The following is a 26,631-nucleotide window of genomic DNA, read 5'->3' as shown; positions in this document are numbered from 1 at the left end:
GAGGTATGGATAGATATCTCTGTAACTTGGCCCACCATTCTCCAAAGCAGAATTTGATTTAATCCTAGAGAGAACAGGTGAAGGAGCTATAAGACTGGTTACTTAGTATTCTGAGAGAGAATACCAGATGAGAATTATATTTATCTGCCTTCATAAATATCTCTAGTAGGGGCATGATTTTTAGGTTGAAGACAATTTCCTGGTCACTATCCATAAAAGGGGAAAGGGTGATGTCAAAGCTTGTATCCTTAGGCTCGACTCCTTCCAACTAAGTGCTAGTTGTATAAAAAATCATAGATAGTAAATAGTGAGTAACCCATTTATCTAAATACATAACAAATAGAAATTAGAAAAGTCATACAAGTTAGAAAATACACAGAGGGAGCTCTCCCATTGAGACCAATATATGTCAATCCAATCAAGAGACACCCCAGTCTCACCAGAGGGGAAAATCTTTGATGCCTTCAGGGATGCAGGCTGTAAATCAGGGTTATATTGAGTTATCAGCTCCTCTACATGTCTGCTGTTTTCTGAAATCTCTTTCCTCTTTTCATAGGTTTCTCCTTGAAGAGAGTTTGGAACCACATAAATCTATATTGAAACAGAAATGCAGAATTTCCTTTCCAAAGCTCTCACACCAACTCTGGTTTTTAGGACTGTGATGTTGAGTCATCATTCTCTCCACCAATTAAGAATCACTTCTGAGCAGCAGTACATGAAATATTCCAGGCTTCAAACCTGGGTTACACAAGAATCTGAAGAGCTGTAATGTGGAAATATACTTAGATTTGTTCCGTTTGGCTATGGATGAAAGTACTAAGCTGATAGTTGAAAGTCAAAGAGGCAAATTTTTCAGTTAAAGCAAGACAATGTTTCCTACCAATTTGTACCATCCAGAAGTGGTATAGGTTTCTTCCAGATAGAGTGAGTTCCTCTGTCACCAAAAGTCAAGTAAAACCTGGATGACTACTTCTTGGGTTTGTTGTTGAGGGGATCCCTATTCATGTATAGATTGAACTAGATGACATTGGGGAAGTTATTTCCAATTCTGAGTTGGCTGTGGTTCATTTTAGACCATTCTGTGACAACTACCAAGTCAGGTCTAGACATGGACAAAGAACCCTACAACCTTAGAGATTTCTCTGGATTTTAGGCCCTCATTTAGTACAACATTCTTTTCACAAGACCAGAATTGCAGTGTAAGTTTATTAATTTTCAGTCCAGTTCTCTTTCTAGGATATCACAGAGCTGATCCATGCTCAGACTCTCATATCTTCCTGATCCAAGTCCCCTGAATAGAAGGACCACTCCTTGCTCCTCATGGTGAGACAACTTCTGGAAGACATCAAGTTCATAGAATCAGGGAATGTAACAGCCTGGCAATAACTTCAGAAATAATCTAGTCCAATGCCCTTCTATGTTACAGATCAGAAAGTTATGGTTCCAAAAAGGGGGAATCATTTGCCAAAAGTCATACAGCTAATTAGTGGCAGGTCTCCGAACTCCTAGTCTTCGTCCAGAAGTAGCTAGGTGGTAGAGTGGCTGTTGAACTTGGCGTCAGAATATTTGAGTTCAAATCCATCCTCAGATACCAGGGTGACCCTGGACAAGTCCCTTAACCAGTGTCTGCCTCAGTTTCCTCCACTGTAAAGTGAAAACAATAATTGAATCCATATTCCAGAGTTGTGAAGATCAAATGAGATTGGTAAAAGGCTTATCACAGTGCTTGGCATATAGTAAGTGCTTAATAAATGTTTCCTTTGTCTAGTGCTCTTTTCACTATCCCATACTTCTTTTCCTGCCCTGTCACTGTTGATGCCTAATCCAGCTTGGCAGTCTAACCCTATACCTCTCAAGTTGAGATCTGAAGATCCACAGAAGAGATTTTGCTCTTTTTGGATTGGGACTAGTGTTGTCCCTGAGGGGCCTTATCCTTCCTGAAGAGGATGCTCAGGTTTTCAGGAACTCCTCTGCCCTGAGGACTATCTTCTTTTAGAAAATGGTTTTTCCTCACTTTTTTTCCCATACCTGACAGGTGCCAAGAGAGGCTGGCACCTGATGTGATGGATGTGAGATTGCATATACTATTAGCATATACTGCAAGTTTAACTTAATGGGTGTAACTTGTGTAATAGGTCCTGACCTCTGACACGATAGACTAAATTCAATCTTGGAGAGTTTTCTCTCTGATAATAGCTTTGAATTATTTTGTTTCTATCTTCAACTTCTCTTGGGCACTGGAAATCTGTCTCCTTTCTCTCAAAAGTCCCCAGAAAGCAACAGAGTAAAAGGAGATTCAACTCAGAAAAGATTTATTTAGATAGTAAGGAACACTTCTCTTTCTGTCTCCTCAAGGTATGACTTAGTGTTCTTAAAATTAACAATATCAATTAATGAAATCTCTGCTTTGTGCATCAGTATTGAGTGTCTCACAAAATCATGGAGTCTCAGTCTTGGAAGGAATCTCAGAGGCTGACTCATCCAACCCTGAATTAAAATCTCCACCTCAACAGACTTGAAAATTGTTCATGCACCCTTTTCTTGTAGACCTCTGTTGAGGAAGACTCATGTCCTGAGGTAGCTCATTCCATATTAGGATAGTACTAGTTTTTATAAAATTACTTTATTTTGTTTTTATATTCCTCCACTTCCCAATATGTTCTTCCCTTCCTCTCCCATTCCAAAGATACATTCCTTAAGACAAAGTCCAAGTTCCACAAAAATTACCAAACAATAAACCAGTCTGATAGTATATGAAATTCATGGGAATTTTAAAGTTCTGCTTTATTTCTCATCTCCATCCCTCTGGGGTTTATGTGCTGTGGTCTCTATTCAGCATTTTATGGATCTCTGTGGGGATCAAGAATTTGGTAACAGCTTCCTGATCCATGATTTTCAGGGGAGCCCTGGCCCACCCTGTGGACAGCTCTCTCACACTGAGCCTGTATTTCTCAGTTTAGCTCTTTGCACTGCTGCTTGGTGCTCCACCTATTTTGCCTAGCATCCCAAGATGTTTCCATTCCACATGGCTGTTGGCCCATGTGCTTCCTGCACATGATTTCCAATGAATTCCATCCTGAGGTCTGTGGAGGCTGGGGAAGGAGGTCTTGGTTCCAATCCTCTCGGTATATTTCTACAATGTTGCTAATGCTCATATTAGTGGAATGGGACCCATGATTAGAAAATGGTACAGCTTATTCTTTTTTAAAAGAACAGACTAGATAATGTGGTGATAGGAAGGACAGAGTAGCAGTGTATTTAGCAAAGATTTAATCATGTGAAGAAATTTAGAAACTAGAATGTGAACATTTGGTGAAGATTGGTGTAGGTAGAAACAGAATCAGTATAGTAATTGAAGTATCCTACAGATGACCTGGATGGAAAGAGGGGATGGATAATTTTAGGAACATCTCAGATTTGGTATGGAAGCAAGAACGTGAATTATTAGATGTCTCCTAGATCTCTTTTTTCTTCACAAAGCATAACAGTTAATAATTTTTTGGCTTACCTTAATGATCCTTTCATCCTTCAAAAGGAGAAGGGGACAAATAATGAGGAACTTCCATTTTGCACCTGGTTCTCATTAACAAGGAGGAATTGATTACTGAAATAGATATTATGGGAATTTTGAGGAGAAGTGACTATTTCACTTCATAGAATTTGTGATACAGTAGAAGAAATCTTGGCATAGTCTGACATATAGTACAGCTATGTCAATATATGTGTATTTGTATATATTTGTACTCTATCCTATGTATATATATGTTAACACTCACATATACATGTATATATTGTATTGACATATATAGTATCTTTATTACATTTAGATGTATATGTATACATATACATCTGTGTTATATAGAAGTATATGTATATATCTATATATGTATACCCTGCCTTAATCAGGTCAAATCCGTATTGCTGTGTTCAGTCTGGGCATCTCATTTTTAGGAAGCAGATTAATTGGCTAAAGAACATCTGGGGTTGGGGTGGACATAGAGGGAGATTAGGATGATGAAGGGTTTCAAGATCATGTCATATGAAGACTGATTGAAAGAATGGAGATTGTTTAGCCTGGAAAATAGAAATCTTTGGAGGAATATGGCAGCTGTCCTAAATTATTTTAAGAACTTTTCATGCATAAGAGGCATTAGATATACTCTGACTCCAGAGGACAGAACTGATAGCAATGAATGGGTAGAAATTGCACAGAAGCAGATTTAATCTCCTTATAAGAAAAAAAATAACTTGCTAATAATAAGAATTCAAAAGTGAAATGATCTGCCTCTAAAAATCATGGGCTCTATCTCTCTGCAAATCTTCAAGCAGAGACTGGATGACCACAGGGTAGGTATGCTATAACTGGCATTTTAAATTCAGGTGTAGGTTGGCTCCCTCATTCGCAGTCCCTTCCAACTCAGAGATTCAGATTCTTTGACTTAGTGATTAGTAAGGTCTTTTCAGCTTTATGATGATGCATGTAAAAGGTCTCTGGAAATCATAAAATGTTATATTGCATGTCATATTGCATATCATAATATATAAATGTTAGGGAATGAGAGGAATGGGGAAGTGGGTGAGGAGATGTCCTTAAGACTCCTCTCCCTCTCCCCCTTCTATATTAAGACCTCAAGGAAATCAGAATTCAAACCCAGAGAAGGTGTGTTTTTTTCATTGCCTCCCAGAAAATCTTACCTTGTTTTTTCTTGTGCCTCAGGTAAAACCCCATGCCAGTCAGAATGATGACAATCACCATTTCCAAGACAGACAGAAGAGTATACCAGAAAGGATCAAAAATGACTAAAGTACCTGAAAGGAGAAGTCGCAAAGAGTGGTGAGGAGACTTCCTGGCCAAGTATGATTTTGTTTTGATCAGATTTCTCACTGGACAGACTTAGAAGGTGAGCGTACTCAGCCGAATCCTGGGTTCCTCCCAGAGCCAAACCTCACCCCAGTGTCCAAGAAAAACCGTTTCCAAAGAAATTGGGAGTATGGCCTTTAAGAGAGATTGTGGTTTTATTCTCCTGGAAGTCTGGATTATAGACTCAGAATCTTTATGCAAAGATTTAATTGTCTAACTCCTTTGCTTAAAAATCTTCTTTGGCTCCCCATTGCCGGATGAGTAAAACTCATTCACTTTCGTGATTTTGTTCACACTGTTAAACTTTGTTTTCCTTTTATCTCCTCCTGACTCTATACTGTCTTTTCCACTCCTCTTTGCTCTCCAGTCCTAGAATTTTGTCTCCCTTCTTCTTGAGAGCCAGCATGGTACATGTGGGTCCAAATTCTGCCTCCATCCTTACCTAGGCAATACCAGGCCACTTCCCATGGAGTCATTGGGACCTTCCCTCCTTGCTACCTTGACCAAAACAAATGAACACCTAAGCCTGTGTTGTTACTTATTTGGAAAGGTTTGACAATCTGCTTTCTTATGACAATAGAACTCTCTCCTCCTTCAAAATACCTGTGTTTCATAGTCAAAGGTCCAACAGGCTAAAATTCCCTTCCTCTGCTGCTATTACCTGCTCCTTCATCCCCATCCACCTTGACTTTGCCCTTCCCAAGTCTCAGCTCCTTCTGTTCTTTCCTTCCACTCTACCCTCTGAAAGTTTCAGTCTATTGTTAACAAACTATCTTTCATAGTCTCTTCCTCACACATTCCAATATTCTTGGTGTCCCTCTAGAAGACTATATTATTGGCCATCCTGTCACGTAAGAGTGTACCTTCTCTTCTTCTATTAATTTAAACCATGATTATACTACCTCCCCTAGCACTGAGTTAGTAACTATGTATACAAAGGAAAAAAAAAAGAATAGCCCCTGCCCTCAAGGAGCTAACATCATGCTGAATAAATATGTATACAGAAGAGTAAGGACAAAATGTGTCTACAAAACAAATACATAATATAATCAATGTTGTAGTACCATATATTCTTAGCTCAGATGAATTGGTTTCACTCCTGGGGCTCCTCTAAAAATCACTTGCTGTCTTTCTCTAATTATGCTTCAACTTAGAATATACTTGGGAAATCTCGGAACATACTTGTATCTAGGTCATTTTTGTTATTCAGTTGTGTCTAATTCTTCATGACCCCATTTGGGTTTTCTTGGCAAAGATAGTGGAGCAGTTTGCCATTTCCCTCTCCAGCTCGTTTTACAGATGAGGAACTGAGAAAAACAGGGTTAAGTGACTTTCCTGGGGTCACAGAACTAGTAAGTGTCTGAGACCAGATCTGAACTCAGGAAGATGACTCTTCTTGACTCTGAGACCAGCTCTCTATACAATGTGCCACCTAACTGCCCAGGTGATATATTTCTTGGCCAGATTCTGGCTGTAGCTACTGGTTACCATTTAATTCCCTGCCCTTTCTCAAGTTGTTTAGCACTGTCTCCACCCTAATCAGTGTCCCTATACTTGGGGGCTTCAAAATCCATTTTTATTTCCACTCAAGCACCTGGTCTTTCAATTTCTTAATCTTCTTCACTTTCTTGATCTAGATCTTTACTCAAGGATGTTCTGGTAGACAATTAACAACTGGCTCCCTGAAAAAATGCACCTACAATGTGCTTTTAAATTTAATGTATATAATTAACCTGTTCCTATATCTAGACCAGTGGTGTTAAACTCATTCAGAAAATGCATAAGGATCCAGGCAGCCAGCATATTAACTTAGAAAACCAAAGATTACCATTATGTCATTATCTAATCTTGTTCCTGCCTTCACTCTGCATGTCTGATACTTCTAGACAATCAACAAAACAATAGAGTATGCCCTCATTTTTTGCTAATGCTGATTTCTGAGGCTCATATTGAAAATTTAACAATTGACTCCCAGTGGAGCACACTGCCTCTCCCTCAGTCGTACAGGAATGGTTATACCACTTATCTCCCTACTGCCCATAAATATTTGACTTCCATGATGCAAGGACTTTGTAGTTCCTCTCTTAGACCATAGAGTCTTATCTTTCCATCTCTTCTTCTGCCTCATTCTTCTTCAACCTATTCTTCATCCTTCTTGTGGCCTCCAATTGCTCTACCCCTTTCCAGTACATTACCTCTTCTCCATTCATATTTTTGACCCAATTGATCAATTAATCAATCAATCAACAAGCATTCATTAAGTACCTACTCTGTGCCAGGCACTGCCCCTTGGTGGTAGGGTAATATAGACAAAAATGAAATAGCCTCTATTTTCAAGGAGCTCATACCCTATTTGAAGAAATAGTATACACACATTTCAGAATATCTAGAAGACAAATAGAGAATAATTTATGGACTACTATTAACTGGAGGAATTAGGAAAGACTTCATGTATGAGATCATATTTCTTTTAGGCATAGAAAGAAAAAAGGGATTCTAAGAGGTACAAGGAGGGAGGGCATTCCAGGCAAAGGGACCGATTATGCAAAGGTATAGATCAGAGACAGAGTGTCTTGCTTGAAGAAAAGCAAGAGGGACAGTTTGGCCCAAATACAGTGTTCATGAAAGAGGTTAATATATAATACAGTTAGAAAGATAGGCTGGAATCAGTTAGTGAAGGGTTCTAAATGCTAAGCAGAAGAGTTTGTATATGGATCCTAGAGGCAATGAGGAATCACTGGATCTTATTAAGCAAGGAAGTGACAGGCCCGTGTTTTAAGAATATCACTTTGTCAGCCATGAAGAGCACAGATTAGAGAGGGGAGAGATTGAAAGTTATGGGGAGAATGTAGGAAAGAAGGAAAAACAGCATTTGTTGAGTGCTTGCTCCGTGTAAAGTACTATGCTAACCTTTGTGAATACAAATAGAAAAGCAAGGCAATTCTTCCTGTCAAAATATATGGGAAATTTCAGCTATAAGGCAGGTAGAAAGGCCCCATGGTCCTTAGAGAACATTGGCAAAATAAATGGTAATGCATTTTCTTAAATATGTGGGGAGAAAGGAATAAGAAGACTGGAAAAGTAGGAGGAGGCTAGGATGTGAAGGCCTTTGAATGCCAGACAGAGCATTTTATATTTAATCCTGGAGGCAATGGGAAGCCACTGGAATTTCTTGATTAGGAGTGGGGGAGGGGCATGACATGATCAGATCTACATTTTAAGAAAATCACTTTAGTGGCATAATGGAAGATGGATTGGAGTGGGGAAAGACTTGAAGCAGACAGACCCACCAGCAGGCTACTACAAAAATCCAGGAAGAGGTGATGAGTGGTAGCAGTGCCAGAGGAAAGAAAAGGATGTAGTCAAGATATTTAAGAAATCCATAGGCCTTGGAAACAATTGGAGATGAAGGGGTAAAAGAGAGTGAGGAGTCCCTGATGACTCCTAGGTTGCAGGCCTGAGGTTCTGGGTCATAGCAGTGGGGAATCTGCACCCTAAAGGCCACATGTGGCCTTCTAGCTCTTTGGGTGATGCCTTTTGACTGAGTCCAAGTTTTACAGAACAAATCCTTTTACTAAGGGGATTTGTTCTATGGAGTTTGGATTTAGTCAAAGGGCCCTATTTGAAGACCTAGAGGGCCACATGTGGTCTCAAAGCCACAGGTTCCCTACCCCTGTGACTTAGAGATGGGTTTTTGGGACACTTCTTTCTGGATCTTTTCCTACATTTTGTTGGTTCTTCTCAGTAGCCTTTACATGGTCACCATCCATGCTTAACCCCATTGCTCCTTTTTGCCACCACCACCTTTCCCCCTCTCCCAGCAACTAGGTAGCACAGTGGATAAAGCATGGAATTTGGAGTCAGAAAGACCTGAGTTTGAATCCTGCCTCAGGAAATATGCTAGCTATGTAACTTTGGGCAAGTCATTACCCCCCTCTGTTTCAATTTTCTCATTTCTAAAATGGATATTGTAATAATAGCACCTTCTTCACAGAGTTCTGAATATCAAATAAGTGAACATATAAAATGCTTTGTAAACTTTAAATCACTGTATAACAGGGGTGGAGCCAAGATGGCAGAGTAAAAGCAAGGACTTGCCTGAGCTTTCCCCCAAACCTCTCCAAATACCTTTAAAAAATGACTCTAAATAAACTCCAGAGCAGTACAACCCACAAAAAGACAGAGTCAAACAAATTTCCAGCCCAAGACAACCTGGAAGGTTGACAGGAAAGGTCTGTTGCACCAAGCTGAGAGGGGAGCATAGTCCAGCACAGGCTGCACCAGCACAGGCTGGGCCCCAGCAAACCCAGAACAGGCCTCAGGGGACTAAATCACTGGCAGCAGTGGTGGTTTCCAGACTTCTCAGACCACAAATGCTGAAGACAAGTTAGAAGATCAGTAGGAAAGGTCTGTCAGACCTGGGTGAGAGAGGAGTACAGTCCAGCCCTGGCCCCAGCAAACAAAGAGCAGGCCTTCGCAGTGACTGAATCAGCAGAGGCAGCCACAGCTGCTTCTGGAGCTCTCAGCCCAAATGGTGAGGGGATTGAACAACTGGTCAGAAGGAGATTATAGGCATCTCTTTGCTAGCATTGAAGCAGGACTCTGTTGCTTTGCCGATAATTGGATCTGGGTCACAGTCCTGGGGCAAGGTGGAGCACTAACATAGCAGAACTTGTGGCAGCAGTGGAGAGGAGACCCTCCTCACAGCTCCAGGGCAGAAAAGACTGTTTGTGGTCACTCACAGACCAGAGCACAGGCCAAGAGATGAGTAAACACCCCTCCATAGATCATATCACCCTGGAATAATGGAAAACTTACAGGTCCCTTGAAGTATCTCTGAAAACAGCTGCACACAACCTCTGAAGCTTGGAACAGTTCACCCCACACACTGGAGGCAGAGTCCTACCTTAAAAAAGAGTTAAAAAGTCAAGTAATTGGCTGAGAAAATGAGCAAACAACAGAAAAATCTTCTGACTATAGAAACTTACTTTGATGACAAGGAAGATCAAAACATAGACTCAGAAGAAGACAACAAAGTCAAAGCTCCTACACCCAAAGCCTCCAAGAAAAACATGAATTGGTGTCAGGCCACAGAAGAGCTCAAAAAGGATTTTGAAAATCAAGTAGGAGAAATAGAGGAAAATGTGGGAAAAGAAATGAGAGTGATGCAAGAAAATCATGAAAAATGAGTCAACAGCTTGGTAAAAGAGACACAAAAAATATTGTAGAAAATAGCACCTTAAAAAATAGACTAGGCCAAATGGCAAAAGAGGTCCAAGAAACCAATGAGGAGAAGAATGCCTTAAAAAGCAGAATTGACCAAATGGAAAAGAAAGTCAAAAAGCTTACTGAAGAAAAGAATTCCTTAAAAATTAGAATAGAGGAAATGGAAGCCAGTGACTCTATGATAAATCAAGAAATTAAAAAAAAACCAAAAGAATGAAAAAATGGAAAACAATATGAAATACCTCATTAGAAAAACAACTGACCTGCAAAATGGATCCAGGAGAGATAATTTAAAAATTATTGAACTACCTGAAAGTCATGATCTAAAAAAGAGCCTAGAAGTCATCTTTCAAGAAATTATCAAGGAAAACTGCCCTGATATTCTAGAACCAGAGGGGAAAATAGAAATTGAAAGAATCCACCAATCACTTCCTCACCACCTGCCATAATGAAAACTCCCAGGAATATTTTAGCAAAATTCCAGAGTTCCCAGGTCAAACAGAAAATATTGCAAGCAGCCAGAGAGAAATAATTCAAGAATTGTGGAACCACAATCAGGATAACACAAGATTTAGAAGCTTCTATATTAAAGGATCTGAGGGCTTGGAATATAATATTCTGGAGGTCAAAGGAGCTAGGATTAAAAGCAAGAATCACCTACCCAGCAAAATTGAGTATAATCCATGAGGAGAAAAAATGGATATTCAATGAGATAGATTCTTGAGAAAAGACCAGAGCTAAATAGAAAATTTGACTTTCAAATATAAGATTCAAGAGAAGCATGAAAAGGAAAACAGAAAAGAAAAATCATAAGGGACTTATGATTTAACTTAAAGTTAAATTATCTACATTCCTACCTAGAAAGATGGTATTTGTAACTCATAAGACCTTTCTTATTATTAGGGTAGTTAGAAGGAATGTGTATAGACAGAGGGCACAGGTGTGAATTGAATATGAAGGGATGATATCTAAAAATGAAATTAAGGGATGAGACAGGAATGTACTTGGAGAAAGAGAAAGGGAGAGGTAGAATGGGGTAAGTTATCTCACATAAAAGAGGCAAGAAAAAGCTTTTACAGTGGAGGGGAAGAAGGGGGAGGTGGAAGGGAATGAGTGAGTCTTACTCTCATCAGAACTGGCTTAAAGAAGGAGTAACATAGACACTCAATTAGGTATGGAAATGTATCTTACCCTACAGGAGAGTAGAGGGGAAGGGGAGAAGATAAGAGGGGTGATAGAAAGGAGGGCAGATTGGGGGAGGGAGTAATCAGAAGCAAACACTTTTGAGGAGGGACAGGGTGAAATGAGAGAATAGAATAAATGGGGGACCGAATACGATGGAAAGAAATATAGTTAGTCTTTTACAACATGACTATTATGGAAGTGTTTTTCATGACTATACATCTATAACCTGTGTTGAATTGCTTGCCTTTTCAATGGGGGGGGGCTGGAAAGGGAGGAAGGGAGAGAATTTGGAACTCAAAGTTTTAAAAATGAATGTTTAAATTGTTTTTAAACGTAACAAGAAAAAAATACCAAGTAAAAATTAAAAAGAAGAAAACTCCCCCAAATAATCACTATATAACTGCTGCCTACTTATTAGACTTGAGTATCTGGTCCAGAACCATCTTCTCTTCTCTCTCTATACTCTCTGCTTGGTGATCTCAAGAACTTCTATTGGTTCAGTTATCATCTTTATACAAATGACTCTCCAAACCATTTATCCAGATGCCATCTCTCTCCTATGTCCCCAGCTGCCTGTTTCACATCTTCACTTGGGTAACTTAAAATTCAAAGTCAACAAGCTAAAAAATTCACTCTTTATTTTCCTTCCTCTAAACCAACTCCTCTCACAAAGTTCTCTATGTCTGTTGAGAGTATTAGGAATGTTCCAGTCACTCATATTGACAACCTTGGAGTTGTTCTGAATTTTTCCCTCTCCCTCTTCACCCATATAAGATTAGTATCTTAGTCTTGGATATTATATCTCCTCAACATCTTTCTAATCCTTGTCTTCTCTCCACACAAATAGGCACCATACCAGTACTAGCCCTCACAACCTTTCACCTGGACCACTGCTATAACCTCCTGATTGATCTCCCTGCTTCCATTCTGTCCTCTGATCAGTTCACAAAGAGCTACCAAATTGACTATGTAATTATCCCATTGAAGAACCTTGCCTAATATTTCTGGAATAACATACAATATTCTTAGAATGTCATTTAAACCTGTCACCTTTTGGTTTCATCCTGCTTGTCCAGGTTTATTTCACATTACTTGCCTCCACATACTACGCTCTAGTCAAACTGGCTTACTTGTACTCTGATAGTGAAGCCCTAACTTCTGCCTCTGTGCCTTTGCAAAGGCTGTCCTTGACCTTAGAATGCATTCAGGCCTCCTCTTTGCCTCTTGGAATCCTTAGCTCCTCTCAAGGATCAACTTAGGTGCCATCTCCTACAACAGTCCTTTCTAGATCTCCCCAGCAGTCTGCACTTCTACCCAAAACTATGATGTATTTACTTCTATTTACTCATCTTTTAATGTCCTTTGGGACATTAATGGTAGGATGTAAACTCCTCAAAGGCAGAGATTATTTCATTTTGTTTTTCTATCCTCCTTGCCTATGTCAGAGTCTTGCACATAGTAGATGCTTAACAAATTTTTGTTGATTGATCAATTGTTTACTAGCTATATGATTCTGGGGAAATCTCTGAGTCTTTATTTCCTCCTCTGTGAAAAGGAGATTATAATAATACCCACATTACCCACCTGATAGGGTTGGTGTGAGATTCAAGTGAAAGAATGTCTGTAAAACACTTTGCAAATTTTAAAGCACTAAATAAATGTCAGCTATATTCATCAGTTGAAATTTTAGCCATTCCTCAAAATCCACTTCAAATATCAATTCCTCTATGAAATTCCTTCCACTGTTCACATGTATATAACAACCTTCCTTGAACTTTATATGGTGCTTTGTTTTGCACTTTTACATATATTATTATTAATTAGAGCTGTGTTGGTTTCTTATCCCTTCAGTACATTGTAAGGTTCTTAAGGGCAAGATGTTTGTCTTAGCTCTTTGTATATAGCACCATGCTCATCTGAGCACAGGTCTTAATGAAGATTTCATTGAATTAAATTGAACTGAAAGGTATCTGTAGGCTCTACTGGATATGGGTTCTCTTCCTATTGTGCTTTAAATGGGCTCTGTTTCTTTGAAGACCAGACCCCCTTAAGCCTCCTTGCTATAGCTGCTGAGGTTTTAGCAAGGCAAGTATAGATGATTACTTACACAGAGATTACCTGCACACCATCCCCTTTCAGGATATTATCACCTCTTACCTGGACTTTTGTAAGAGCTTTTAAAATCATCTCCCTTCTTCCAATTTCTCTCCTCTCCAATCCATCTTAAACACAGTCAGCAAAGTGATATTTCTATAACCTGGCTCTGACCATGTCACACCACCCTCACCCCCTTCAGTGGCTCTTAGTCAACTAAAATTAAATGCAAAATCCTTAATCTGGCATTTAAAGTCCTTCATGATTTGACTCCAGTTTACCTTTCCAGACTTACCTTATATCACTGCCTCTCACATACACTACATTTCAGTCCCAAATTAACTTAATTGCTATTCCTTAAACTTGAGATTCCCATCTCTGTGCCTTTGTACAAGCTGTCCTCTATGCCTAGGATGCTTTCTCTCTTTACCTCCCCCTCTTGGATTTCCTAGTTTCCTTGAAGGTTCATATTGGGTTCTATTGCCTATGAGAGTCCTTTCCTCCTGATCCTCCCAGTTGTTAGTACTTCCTCCCTACTATTACCTTATACTTACATTTTTATATTCTCTATTTTCTTATTTACATGTGTTTTATCTCCCACAAAGAAAGTAAACTTCTTGAGGGCAGTAACAACTTTTCTTTTTCTATGTATGTGCTTAGCACAGTGCCTTGTGTATTATAAACACTTAAAATACACTGCTTAGCTAATTACTCATTAAGTAATTTGAACAAGTCTATTAGTCTTAATTTCCCAAGTCTTCAATCACTAGTATTGTGGAGATCAAATGTGACAACATATGCAAATACATTGCAAGCCTTAAAGCACTGTAATAAAATCAGTTCTGTAATAAATTCATCTCTAATTTGCATTCTTTAAAGGCTAGTTCAAGTTCTGTCTCCTCCATGAAGTCTTCCCCAACCCAACTATAAAAAAATAACCTTCCCACTCAGACTTTAAGGAGCACTTTTCTTTATACTTCTTTAATGTACTTGTAATATAATATTATTATAGTTATATGTATTAGTATCACCCCTACTAGAATGTATGTTTCATGAGGGTAAGGGACTGTACCTTCTTTTTTTCAGCATGTAACACAACACAGTCTTTAGTAAGCCTTAATAAATTTGTTGAATAAAATTGAACTGAAAAGTGCTTGTGACCTTGCCTGGATTTGATTTCTGTCTTCATTGGGTTCTATCTTGAAACTGCCCATGTAAAGACCAGACCTTCTGGGGCCTATTTCCTACAACTGCTCAGGGTGTTTCCTGAGGCTTTTGGGAAGAAGGGACAGATGATTACCTGCACAAGGATATTGAACAAATTTGGATTGAGAATTGTTGGTGACAGGGTTTATGGCTGTGCAGGTGTAATTTATGGGAGCATCCTTAGGTCTTTGGAAGATGAAAAGACTAGATTTCCCATTGGATTCAACAGCTTGTTCTCCCAGAGGAGTCCACTGGTACTTCACAGCTTCTCCTCCCTCCTCCATGAAGCATGTCAGAGAGATGTTACAGGTGTTGTTCTCAGAGGCTACAAAAGTCAAAGTAATTTTTGGTGGTGCCAGTTGTCCTAAAGGATGGAACAATATAAGGCATAAGAATGAGTCTATAATGAAACCACCTTCTTTATAAACTTTCTTAATTTGTCCAATTTTGAACTCTCTATAAATCAATTTTGAGAAACATTCTTGCTAAAATAGCCTATATACAAGGCAAGCAGATAAAGACTTTGGAGTCATTTTCATCAAAGTGGTAATGAATGAGATTGCCAAGTGGGAAAAGTATAAGAGCAGAAGAGGACCAAGGATAGAACCTTGAACAATACTCACATTAAAAGGTGAAGAATAACAAAGTGAGTACTGAAAGGGACAGAAAAGGAGCATTTAGAGAAGTAAGAGGAAAACTGAGAAAACTAAAAAAGTTTTTTAAATCAAGGGAAAAGAAGGTACCTAGTAAGAGGAAATTTTAGAATCATAGAAACGACCAACAACATGATATGTTGCAGAGATTTCAAGGAGGAAGAAGACTGAAAAAAAACCCCATGGAATTTGGCATTTATAAGGTCCTTGAAAACTTTAGAGAAGACAGTTTCCATAGAGTCATTGGAGCTTGGGCTATTTTATAAAGGGTTGAGAAGGTGAGTAGTATGGAAGAAGAGCCATTGGGTATAGGCAGCATTTTTCAAGAGTTTAGCAGTGGATGGTAGGAGACTAAAGGGATGGTAGCTGTATAAATGATAAGGGTTAAGAAAAGGTTTTTTTTTTTTAAGATTAGAGAGATCTGAACATTTTTTGTAGGCAAATGGAAAAGAGCCCATAGTGAGAGATATAAGGGCAAAATCTGGATCTGCCTGAAGACAAAACTCATGTCCTATCTAGCCCTCTTTTTCCTCAGACTTTCTAGAGTAATCCTAAGGTCTCGTACTGATAGCCACTGAATAGTCCAGGAAATATTTGATTGAAAACTTTAGTATTCCTTTGAAGAATAACTTGGAAAATAACCCAGTGGAACAAGACAAAACTAAATCAGGAAATCCCATTCCTTTTCTAGTTTTGGTGCTATGCATGTGACCTTAGGCAAATCACCTCACTTCTCTGGGCCTCAGTTTCCTTGGATGAAAAATGAGGGTTTGTACTAGAGGACCTCTTTGGTCTCTCAGCCCAAATATTGTAAGAGTCCACTACTATAGTCTTACTGTAGACATGCAGGGTATAGTTCTTGGTGATGGTGAAGGTGGTAGAAGTTGTAGGATTCTGAAGATTTATGTCAGCTCTGTAGGATCCAGCATCCTCCATCTTCAGGGGGCTAATCTTCAAGTTATATGTATTGGGTGGGACATTCAGTCGATCCCTATAATTTTGATGGGTTGTAATGATCTTGACAGATTGTCCTTCTGGTTGCACAAGAGCAACAGATGTACGGGAGGCCCAGTTAATGTTCTCAAGTTTATATCCATTTGGTATTTCTGTGGGTAGAATAGCTGACTCTCCCAGAATCCCTGTCACCATTACTGGGGCATCATTCTCTCTGGAAGCTCTTGGCTCTGTAGAAGCAAAAGGGAAACTGTAATAGCTATTAAACTTGATTTCTATTCCATAACATTTCCTTAAGCCATTTGAGATAAATCCTATAGCTGCCATTATAAAAGTAGGTTGGGGGGGGCAGCTAGGTGGCACAGAGGATAGAGCACTGGCTCTGAAGTCAGGAGGACCTGATTTCTAATCTGACCTCAGACCAGACACTTGACACTTACTAGCTGTGTGACCCTGAGCAAGTCACTAAAACCCAATTGCCTCAAAAAAAGTAGATGGAGAGAATGGGAAGTTAATAAGTTCTCAATAATTCTAGTTCTTAAAATTGAGTTGTGATGACTACTACTCTGTGGGGAACATGTACTGGCAATTTGTTTGGATATAGGTTTTCTTACATGAACTCTGATATTTTATCATTCTTCTTAATCCCACCTCGTTTAATTCTTTGAGGAGGCACCATATTATGGTATCTCCCTCTAGTCCCCTCTCCTCTAGAAATTTATGGGTGCAAGAGAAGGCTGTTGATTTTCTCTATGAAAATTTCCATTATATTAGTGCACCAAATAAATATATTGCATAATCAAGGATCTGCACATTTGTTGATGTGGAAATTCCTTCCACCAACTCAGACATAGGCCATCTGTGAGAAAGTAGATAAATCTCAGAGGTTAAGCAGCTTGTCCAGTGTCCTATAGGTAGCAAGGATCAGAGGTGAGTCCTGAATACAGGTCTTCCTGATTCCATTTCCAGCTTTTTATATTTGACATGCACAACAGCAACAGGCATGTGGAAGTCCAGGCAGTTTTCTCAATAATCATTCCAGCTAGCATCTCCAAGGATAGAATGACTGACTCTCTCAGAGTCCCTATCACCATCAGTAGGGCTGGGTTCTCTCTAGAAGTTCCTGGTGGAACTGGTGGCAGATGGAAATGAGAGACTGAAACAGTAGCCAAGTTCAACCCTTGGGCCCCTGACATTCCCTAAGCTTCAGAGTTTTATGATTTCAGATTCCATTCCAGAAATGTAATAGAATACCTTATATAGAGGAGACCTAAATTAGGTGATTCAGGTTCAGGATTCAAATGGAATGAAACTGGAAGGCCATTTAATAATCAAAAATAAGTTCACTTATACATAACATAGGAAGTGTATTCTGCAAGGATAAAGTACTGATTCAATCAGACAAAATTTTCTGCTCTTATTTTTGTACTTACACCAACAGGAATATCTGTCAATGACCTGAGCATTCATCCCCTGGAAGGTACTGAGTTCCCCATCACTGGAGATCTTCAAGTGAATGCTGAATGACAAGCTGCTAGAGAAGTTACAAGTTTCCTATTGAGTATAGTTTGAACTATATGTGCTCTATGGCTCCTTCGAGGATTCCAAGATTCTCTTTAGGTCCACCTTATTCAATTTCTTGAGGACAAATTATTATGGAAACTTCCTCTGTCCTCTTTCCCCAAGCATTACTTCAGGGTATGAAATTTACATTATTTTGATGGATCATGAGTATATTCTACATGGAAATCTGTTTTAATATATCAAGAATCTGTATTCTTTGGCTTGAGAAATCCCTCCACTAACTCATACATAAGCCATCTTTAGCTTATAATAGGTAAGATTCTTAGAGAGTTTCCTGAAACCTGGAGTGTTAAGGCAATTTGCCTGTGGACACATAGTTAATGAAAGCCACAGCAAGATTTTTTTTTTTAGTGGGAAGAGGCAATCTGGGTAAAGTGATTCGCCCAGGGTTACACAACTAGTAAGTGTGTAAGGCTGAATTTGAACTCAGGTCCTCCTGCCTCCAGGGCCAGTGCTCTATCCATTGTGCCACCCAATTGCCCCTTGGAGGAAGGAGCTGAACTTGGGTCTATCTGATTTCAAGTCCAGCCCTCTATTCATGATACCTTATTAACACATTAGGGTTTATTATTCACATTACAGAAGAATTCATAATAGTATTCTTTAAATGATTTACTCTCTAGTTTTGTTCTCCCAAGATAAGCAAAGTTGCGCAGTGGATGCAGAGATGGCCTCAGAGTTAGGATAACTTGGGTTTGACTCTGACATGAACTGTCTGTGTCACTGAACCTAAGTCACTTAACCTCTCAGGACCCCTAAGCCACTCTCTAAGACTATACTGTGTAGAACAGTAGATCTTCTTTGCCTACACTAATGAAATCACAGAACCCAAAATGCAATTATACAATTAGATTTACACATGACTCCATTGTATAAAGTGAATTTCAACTATATCCCTGTTTCATCAGGCTACAGATTGTGAGACATCTGGATTCTGAGACACAGGAAGAGATTTCTCTACTTCAATTTTGTCATCTGTGTTCAAATAGAATTTTGCCAAAGTCCTTGCATGAAGTATTTTTGGGGAAGGGGGAACAAAGTTTATAAGGGCAAGAGGAATCCAAGGAAATGCTTTTAGAAACTGATTATTTCCAGTCAAGACTCATTTGTAGGAAGAGGAAGGATGATTATGCCACTGGAGTTGGTTATAGGGGCAATATTTTGTTTTTTGCACCTCCGCTCTCCTCTTTTCCATGTCTTTTCTCCTTTGGAGGAGTCTTTTCTCTCAACCTAAACCCAGAGGTCTTACATTCTCATACTTTGTCATATTCTTTCCCCTCTCTGCTATGTTAAACCTTACTTTCCTGAAATTTCATTTCCACTAAAGTGTAATTTGCACAATTGATTTTGTGAACCCAAATATAGGGTACTGCATTTATTCCTACTAAATTTCACCTTTTTTGAGTCGACTCATCATTCTAGTCTACTCTGACCTTTTGAATATGGATTCTGCTATCCATTGTCCCTGTCATATTTGTACCATTCACAAGTTTGATAAGCGTGCTACTTATGGATTCAGACAAGTCACTGAAAAAATATTGCTCAGCACAGGGCCTGAGGTAGACAACTGTGACATGGTAATAGAAACTTTTCTTCATGTTGACATCAATTCATTTAATCACTACTTCTTGGGCTCAATCATTCAAATAGGACCAAATCCTAGAAAATTATTCTAGGATCTAGCTAGTTACATTTCTTCATCCAGTCAGCTAAATATTATTGAACAGGTTGTCACTCTTAATGTTTAATTGTTGGTCAGTGACAAGTAGATATCCCATAAGAGCAACTGGATTGCATCCAAAGTGATGTTCTCAGTGAAAACCTGTTTCAAAAGCATCTCTCACAGACTCCAAGTAGTGTTATTATAGCTTTAAGAGCAACAGGTGAATGGTTAGATTCATATAGAATGGTGAAAAGTGTTAAGACTGGAAAATTGAAGTTCACTTCAGAAATTAGCTATGGAGTAAGGGCAATGGGTTTATTTTATCTGTTGGCCATGGGAATTTATGAAAAGTAATTTGAGAAAATGGGTTAATGTTAAATGCCTTTTCCTATGGAGTCAGAAAAAAAGATATCTGTTTTTTCTGTAATCCTTGAGGATCTGTGAAAAGTCTATGGAGCCTATGGAGACAGAATGAATCCATTGAGAAAATGGCTGAATGTGCAATGCCTCTCTCTATGAAGGGAGGGAGGGGGGAATAGTTTGTCTGTGAGCCATAAGTGTCTGTAAAAATCTGTGGAGAACACACAGGAAGGTAGTGAGGAAAAACTTCTTCCTTGCTGGAACTATTTGAAATGTCTTGTTATAAAGACAATCTTATGAAGAACTTTAGAGAATCTCAAAAAAGTTTTCTACAGTTCCTGAAGTGAAGACAAAGAGAAAAGTTTAATTCTGTGGAGAAATAGGAATAATATGTTTAATAGACTTTCATTGTTTTCTGAAGTGAGTTGAATGATTTGAGACTGAATTTTCAAACAAGTGGAGTTAGTTACTGAAGCTTTGAGGTGACTTGGACTGTGACATTGGTCATAACCAAAATATTGTGAATTACTATGTCTTTATCTTTGTTATTAATTCAGTGTATTAAATTATCTATATAGTAATTTTAATAATTATTTATAAACAGAGTTAAATAAGAGTAAATAAGCTATGTGTTTCATTAAATAATTAAAATTTAATGAATTGGGGTGGGATCTCTTTCTAATCACTTACACAATAAGAAAGAAGTAAGTTCATGAACGAGAAATTAATTATCTAAACAGCCCCCTAAATCACTACAGAGCTTAGAAGGATAAAATTAAATATATAGTAATAGTGAGTAAAGTGGCCAGCTGGAGGTAACCGATCTAAAGTGTGTGTGGTCAGGCCTCAGAACTCATAATATGGATGGAGTAGATGTGTAGTTTCTTTCCATCCTGTTACAGGTTGGGGCTCATTCATGATTTTTGAGTTTTTTCCCATTTCCTATAAGTAGTTTCTTAAATAATTTAAATCTAAAGTGTTTGACAAAGAGAAGTTTTGACTAAATGCGAGGCTAACTCATTGATTCTTTCTCATTAGAGAGGTGAATGAAGGAGCTTGCAGAATAGGCTTCATAGTATGTTCAGAGGCAACAAGAAACATTTCATAGGATACATGATCTTCTCACCTAATAGTGCTGGTGATGAGCATTAGCTAATAGATCAACAGAAGACAACTGTAGTTTATGCATTAATATCTTTCTCAGAGGTTAAAGTCAAGAAACTCTCAAGTTTCTTCATTTGTAAAATAAGGAGAACTAGATTAGCTGACCTCTGAGGTCTTGTATATGAAATATGACATGACTTACAAGAAGCCTGAAAATTTTCTCCCTCTCTGAGTTACATATACACATATATGTATACATATATGTACATACATATGTACATATACACACATACATACATACATACATATATATATATATTAAACCAAGATGTGGCCACTGTGCATGCAACATGTAGCTTCTTGGAGCCACAGATGAGAACTGGGTGAAAGGTGGACACCAAAGGTAGATGAGCAGCCATGAAAAGGGCTCAGCAAGCCATCACACCAGAGATGCTAGTCCTCCCTGAACTCCCTATATAGCCAGTCTGAGCTAAACCAGGTTGAGGGTGACTGACAGGCCTCAAAAGTCAGTGAGTTAGGCTCATGTTTACCCCAAGCATGTGAAGACTTCCCCTGGTGTAATGGGTGGATGAGAACAATTTATCACAATGACCATGAAGGTGACTGAAGCTGGTGTAGTGGAGTGCTTAGAGGTTGGTCAGATATTCAAGATGCCAAGGTCATCTACCAACCTGTGCCTTATCCAATCATCCCGAGGTTTTTTTTTTGCCACTAGACTTCTATGACTCCAAGAGAGAGGGAGGCTGATGACTTTGAGCAAACTCTGCCTCACTTCAATCCAATTCACACACAAGTGAAGACACCAAAGCATGTTATCGTTGGTCCTCTTTGAAAATAAGATTAAATAACAACAATATTTTCATGTATATCAAATGCCAATTTAGCGTAAAAGAAAGGGCATAGAGTTGTAGTCAGACAGCTTGGGTTCCAATTCTTTCACTTACTGACTGGGTGGTTTTGGTCAAGTCATTTCACCTCAGTTTCCTCATTTGCATAATAGGGATAATAATTCTTGCATTGCCTATTTTTCCCCTGGTTGTTTGTAAACTATAAGGAACCTGATACATGTGAGCTATGATTATTTTTGGGAGCCACTTAGTACAGAATTTAAGTACTAAGAAATACCATGAGTCAAGGCTATTTGTTGTTCACACAGGGCCACATTCTGGTTCCCTTAAGGATCCTTCAGTATCCAGAACACTGAGAGCAAAATTATAGCTCTATAACACTGCAAGTCATTGTAGCTAGTGTCTAGCTAACATAGGTTCTAGATTATGAGAACAGGAAGGGACCTAAAAAGATCACCTTTTACAGCTGTCTTTTTTTTTTTTTCAGATGAGAAAAGTGTGGTCAAGACATGGGATATGAACAGTTCAAAGTCATGGAGCTGCTAGTCAATAGCACAGCCTGGATTGAAATCCTTTGACTCTAAATTCAGTGAACCTTCCATTTTACCCTCTACTTCTTTTCTGAAGATATTGCTATTATCTCACTGTAGCCTTTTTTGCCAGGAGTACTGCAGCTTAATCAAGAGCCAAGTGCTTCAAGATTTCCCTTCCTTTACTCTGCTCCCCAATCCAGGTTGCATTATATTTCTCAGGACTGTGGGGAAGGGTACAGGGAACAACAACAAGGGATTTGGGCATTGTCCACTCACCACTTTGATCTGAATGGGAAAACCAGCTCTTGAAATGCATGCAGTCTGAAATCTTAAGGGCCTGAGGTACTTCAGCCTATTACCTCCCTTCTTTTCAGGAACACTCCTTTTCTTTTATTTAAAATGTATTATTTATTTATTTATAACATTCATTTAAAATTTTTTTGTGAGGTCTGAATTCTCTCCCTTTCTCTTTTCCCTTCCACACCCATTGAGAAGGCAAACAATATGATATCAATTATGCAATATGCAGAATATTTCCATATTAGCTATGTTGCAAAATAAATAAGGCAAGAAAAAAATAAAGTGAAAAAATATACTTCAATTTGAATTCAGAGTTCATCAGTTCTCTCTCTGGAGGTGGATAGCATGTTTCATTGTGAGTCCTTTAGAATTGCATTGGAGCACTGCATTGATTAGAGTAGCCAAGTCTTTTCACAGTTCATCATTGTTACAATATTTTTACAACTATGTGCAATGATTTCCTGGTTTTACTCACTTCATTCTGTATCAATTCATAGACGTCTTCCCAGGTTTTTCTGAAACAATCTTATTGTCATTTCTTATAGGACAATAATATTCCATCATAATCACATATATCACAACTTGTTCAGCCATTCCCCAACGGATGGGCATTCCCTCATCTTCTAATTCATTACTACCACAAAAGGAGCTGCTATAAATATTTTTGTACATATAGGCCCTTTTCTTTTTTCTTTGATTTCTTTGGGATACAGACTTAGTAGTGGTATTGCTGGGTCAAGGGATATGTATAGTTTTACTGCCCCTTGAGCATAGTTCCAAATTGTTCTCCAGAAAGGCTGCACCAGTTCACAACTCCACTAAGATTGTGTTAGTGGTTGGAACACTCCTTTTCAAGGTCCAGTAGAATGAAAATTCTTTGAGATTAGGAATGATTTCATTTTTGTCTCTTGTTCAGCTCCTGGTGCACAGCCTACTATTAAGTGCCTACACATAATAAATATTTGTTGACTGACTATATCTTCAGCACTTAGCACAGAACCTTATACACAGTAGCTACTTAATTTATATTTATTGAAAGGAATTTAATTGAATTAGAATGTGATTCATCCCTTTACCACAATATATACACAGCTTTTGTGCATCAGGAGATCTTGAACAGTTGGGCTCAACAGTAGTCAGACAAACAGACCACTGTTACTCTGGGCCATGCCAAAGCTAGGGCTGTATAGTGATTCAGTCTCAGGAGTGAAAAATGCAAAGACCTTAATAAATTAAAATAATATAACTTCTAAAGTTAAAAGGATATAAAAATTTACTCCCCTCTGTCTCTATAGTTACCAAAACAAGTCACTAGGTCAGGAACTCAGTAAGCATTAATAAATGCTTATTAACTAATTGACAGACTGAGTATTCTCCATAGGCAGTAGGAGCCTAGGTATAATCCCTGACTTAATTCCTTCCCAGGCTTGGCCTACTAGACTTCAATTGGCAAAAAAGCAAATGGCTTCCTCACATCGTTAAAGGACCAGCTCAGTCTACGTTTTGCCAGAACCAAAACCCAGTATATTGGGTGCTGAGCATTGATCCAAAGAAGGGGAAGTAAACAGCAAGGGGATGGTAGCAAGGGTGAGAGGAGGAGAAAGAGATTCCAGGATTGTAAACATAACTTCCTTCAAGATCTATGACAGCCCCATTCATTACTGGAACAAAAGAAATATAGTCCTTCACACATCTATGTGGCTAATAATTCTGGCTATTTTCTTGAAAACACTGAGAGGATGTAGGACATAAATGTATGTGTGTTTGCATAGTGCTTTCCACTTAAGCATTTAATAAATGCTTATTAGTTAATCATTCTATAAAATGGAGATAATAACATGTGTTCTGCATACCCTTCAGGATTGTTGTTAAGGATCAGAACCCTAGCCAAGGGATATCTCCTAGAATTCTAACACCATACAATGTTAAAGCTGAAAGGGATACTACAACCTAATTGACTCATTTCACAAATGAGGAGCTTGAGGCCAAAAAAGAGAAGGGAATATGCATATATATAGTGTCAACTATGTGCCAGGCGCTGTGTTAAGGGATTTTTTATAAATATTATCTTATTTGATCCTCACAACAATGCTGTATAGGTGCTATTATTATCTCCATTTAAAAGTTAAGGAAACTGAAGTAGATAAATGACATACCCAGGGTCAAACAGCTAGCCAGTGTCTGAGGCTGGATTTGAACCCAGGTCTTTCTGCCAAGCCCAACTTTTCCAGTTGCATCACCAGTTGCCAAGAGATGAAGATAGTTTTGAATGCAAATGGATAAAAAAAGACCCCTTCAAAGTAGGAAAAGGCACAAGACTGTTTGCATTTTTTCCTCATAACTCACATTGGTGGCCAGCTCAGTCCCTTAATATTTCAGGAGGAAGGAAAACCATAATGGTAAGCATTTCAGTTAAAAAGCAAATTCTAAAAGGAAACTGTCAGCCCAGCTCGAAACCACTAGAGACTGCATGGGGCTCAGTTTCTGCCTCTGTATGGCAGCCTATCACATTTAGAAGCCAGAGAGGGGACTAATAACAGCTAAAACTTACCTGTGAACAGGTAGAAGAGCAAGAACCAGAGGTAGTATTTGGTCATGTTCTTTTCAGGTCCCAGTCCTCTGACAGGAAGCAATGAAAGAGCCAATTGGAGGCAGCTCCTTTATTTTTCTTCCCCCCCCCTTTTTTTAAAGTAATATGACGCATTATAGAAATGAAACTTAAGCAATAGCTACATGTGCTGAAGAACTTTTGTAAAAGTCACAGAGGTGATGGTAATGTAAGATACAGAGTAAGAGGCCTTGGAAGTTCTCTAAATATTATTTGCAGGTGATATTATGCTAATTTCATCAAGTCTTATTGAAAGGATCCACCAATCACCTCCTGAAAGAGATCCCAAAATGAAATATGTATCAAAGTTATCTACATCTATGTTTTATCCTTTTACTAGGTTGTAAGTTTTATAAGGTCAGGAACCATGTCTTAGTTAAACTTTGTATTTCTCCCAGAGGCTACTATAGAGCTCTACACACAATAGGTCCATAAAATGTTTTTTGATTGACAAAAAGAAAGGTTCCTAAGCTGATTCACAGAAGTCTGTTCAATTCTTAATAAAGTTGAACTAATTGTTCTCATTGTATGAATATCACTTTAAAACCCAATCCCCAGTTGTAACAACGTTTCTATGGAAAAATACATTCAGAGTTCCAGTTTAGGGTGCCAGGAACACAGCTACTTTGGGGGCCAACTCCATGCCCACTTCTCCCACTTCTTGTTTAGTTGGAGTGAGCACTTCTCTAGATCCAAGGCACAACTGTGTGGCCACTGGTAGTGACTTCCATGACTAAAGGAAAATCTCTACTGAGGGCCTGGGGTTGTTGAATGGGGAAGATAGAAGACTGGAGTGCAAGAGCTTGAGGGATAAATATTTCTTTGCAGCCAAGGCTTCCCAACTAATGTAAATCCTCGGTGAGATCTCTGGGAACTCCCTTTGGGCCTAAGAGAATGACCTATCTGCTTCCCTTCCCAGTGACACGATCTGTGGTTTTAAACTAGGGATTTTTTCCTGCCTTTGGCTTACTATAAAACAGAACAGTCCTGCACACAACCCTTTTCAGGTTTGGTCAATTGCCATTTACAGTGATCTTTGAGCCTTCTAGACTAAACATCCCCAAAGTGGAAGTTTTATCTTAGTGTAGTGTAGGAAGGATATTGATGAACTGAAGTGTTTAGAGACAAGAGCCACCAGGATAGTGAGAAGACTAGTGGCCACGATGCAGAAGGATATAAGAGGCCTATGGGGCAAGAAGTTTTTCAAACAAAAGTCAAACAAGGTCCCACAGTCCAGGCTTAGCAGGTCCATGGCACAACAGGCCAGCTGTGAGGCCTCCAGCCCCAGTACAGAAGGCAAACTATCAGCCCCAGAGGCCCTGACCCAGAATGCCAGTGACCAGGCCCCTGGTCTCCAGAGCAAGAAGCTTAAGACAGTGCCCCCTGTGCCATAAGAGCAGAGCTCAGCTTTAAAAGTCACAAAATAGACTG

General features: G+C 38.8%; 1 protein-coding gene across 6 annotated transcripts in view; it reads right to left on the bottom strand.

Annotated features, from left to right (window-relative positions):
- The window catches only part of LOC114026382 (SLAM family member 5-like), a 73,355-nt gene extending 48,110 nt beyond the window's left edge, over positions 1–25,245 (bottom strand). For 5 of the 6 annotated variants that reach the window (XM_027840070.1, XM_027840072.1, XM_027840071.1 and 2 more), the window contains exons 1-4: positions 25,144–25,245; positions 16,062–16,409; positions 14,667–14,936; positions 4,696–4,809 (exon numbers count right to left, since the gene is read on the bottom strand). In XM_027840070.1, coding sequence (XP_027695871.1) covers positions 4,696–4,809; positions 14,667–14,936; positions 16,062–16,409; positions 25,144–25,189 — 778 coding nt within the window. In that variant the 5' untranslated portion in view covers positions 25,190–25,245. The remainder of the gene's footprint in view (positions 1–4,695; positions 4,810–14,666; positions 14,937–16,061; positions 16,410–25,143) is intronic. The other variant, XM_027840075.1, reaches the window with a different exon arrangement.
- Between the last annotated feature and the right edge of the window lie 1,386 nt (positions 25,246–26,631).

Source organism: Vombatus ursinus, unplaced genomic scaffold (genome assembly GCF_900497805.2).
Source record: "Vombatus ursinus unplaced genomic scaffold, bare-nosed wombat genome assembly UNPS02014838.1, whole genome shotgun sequence".
Classification (NCBI taxonomy): Eukaryota; Metazoa; Chordata; class Mammalia; order Diprotodontia; family Vombatidae; genus Vombatus; species Vombatus ursinus.
Note: the sequence above shows the minus strand (reverse complement) of the source record. Positions and strands in the feature narration are given on the sequence as shown.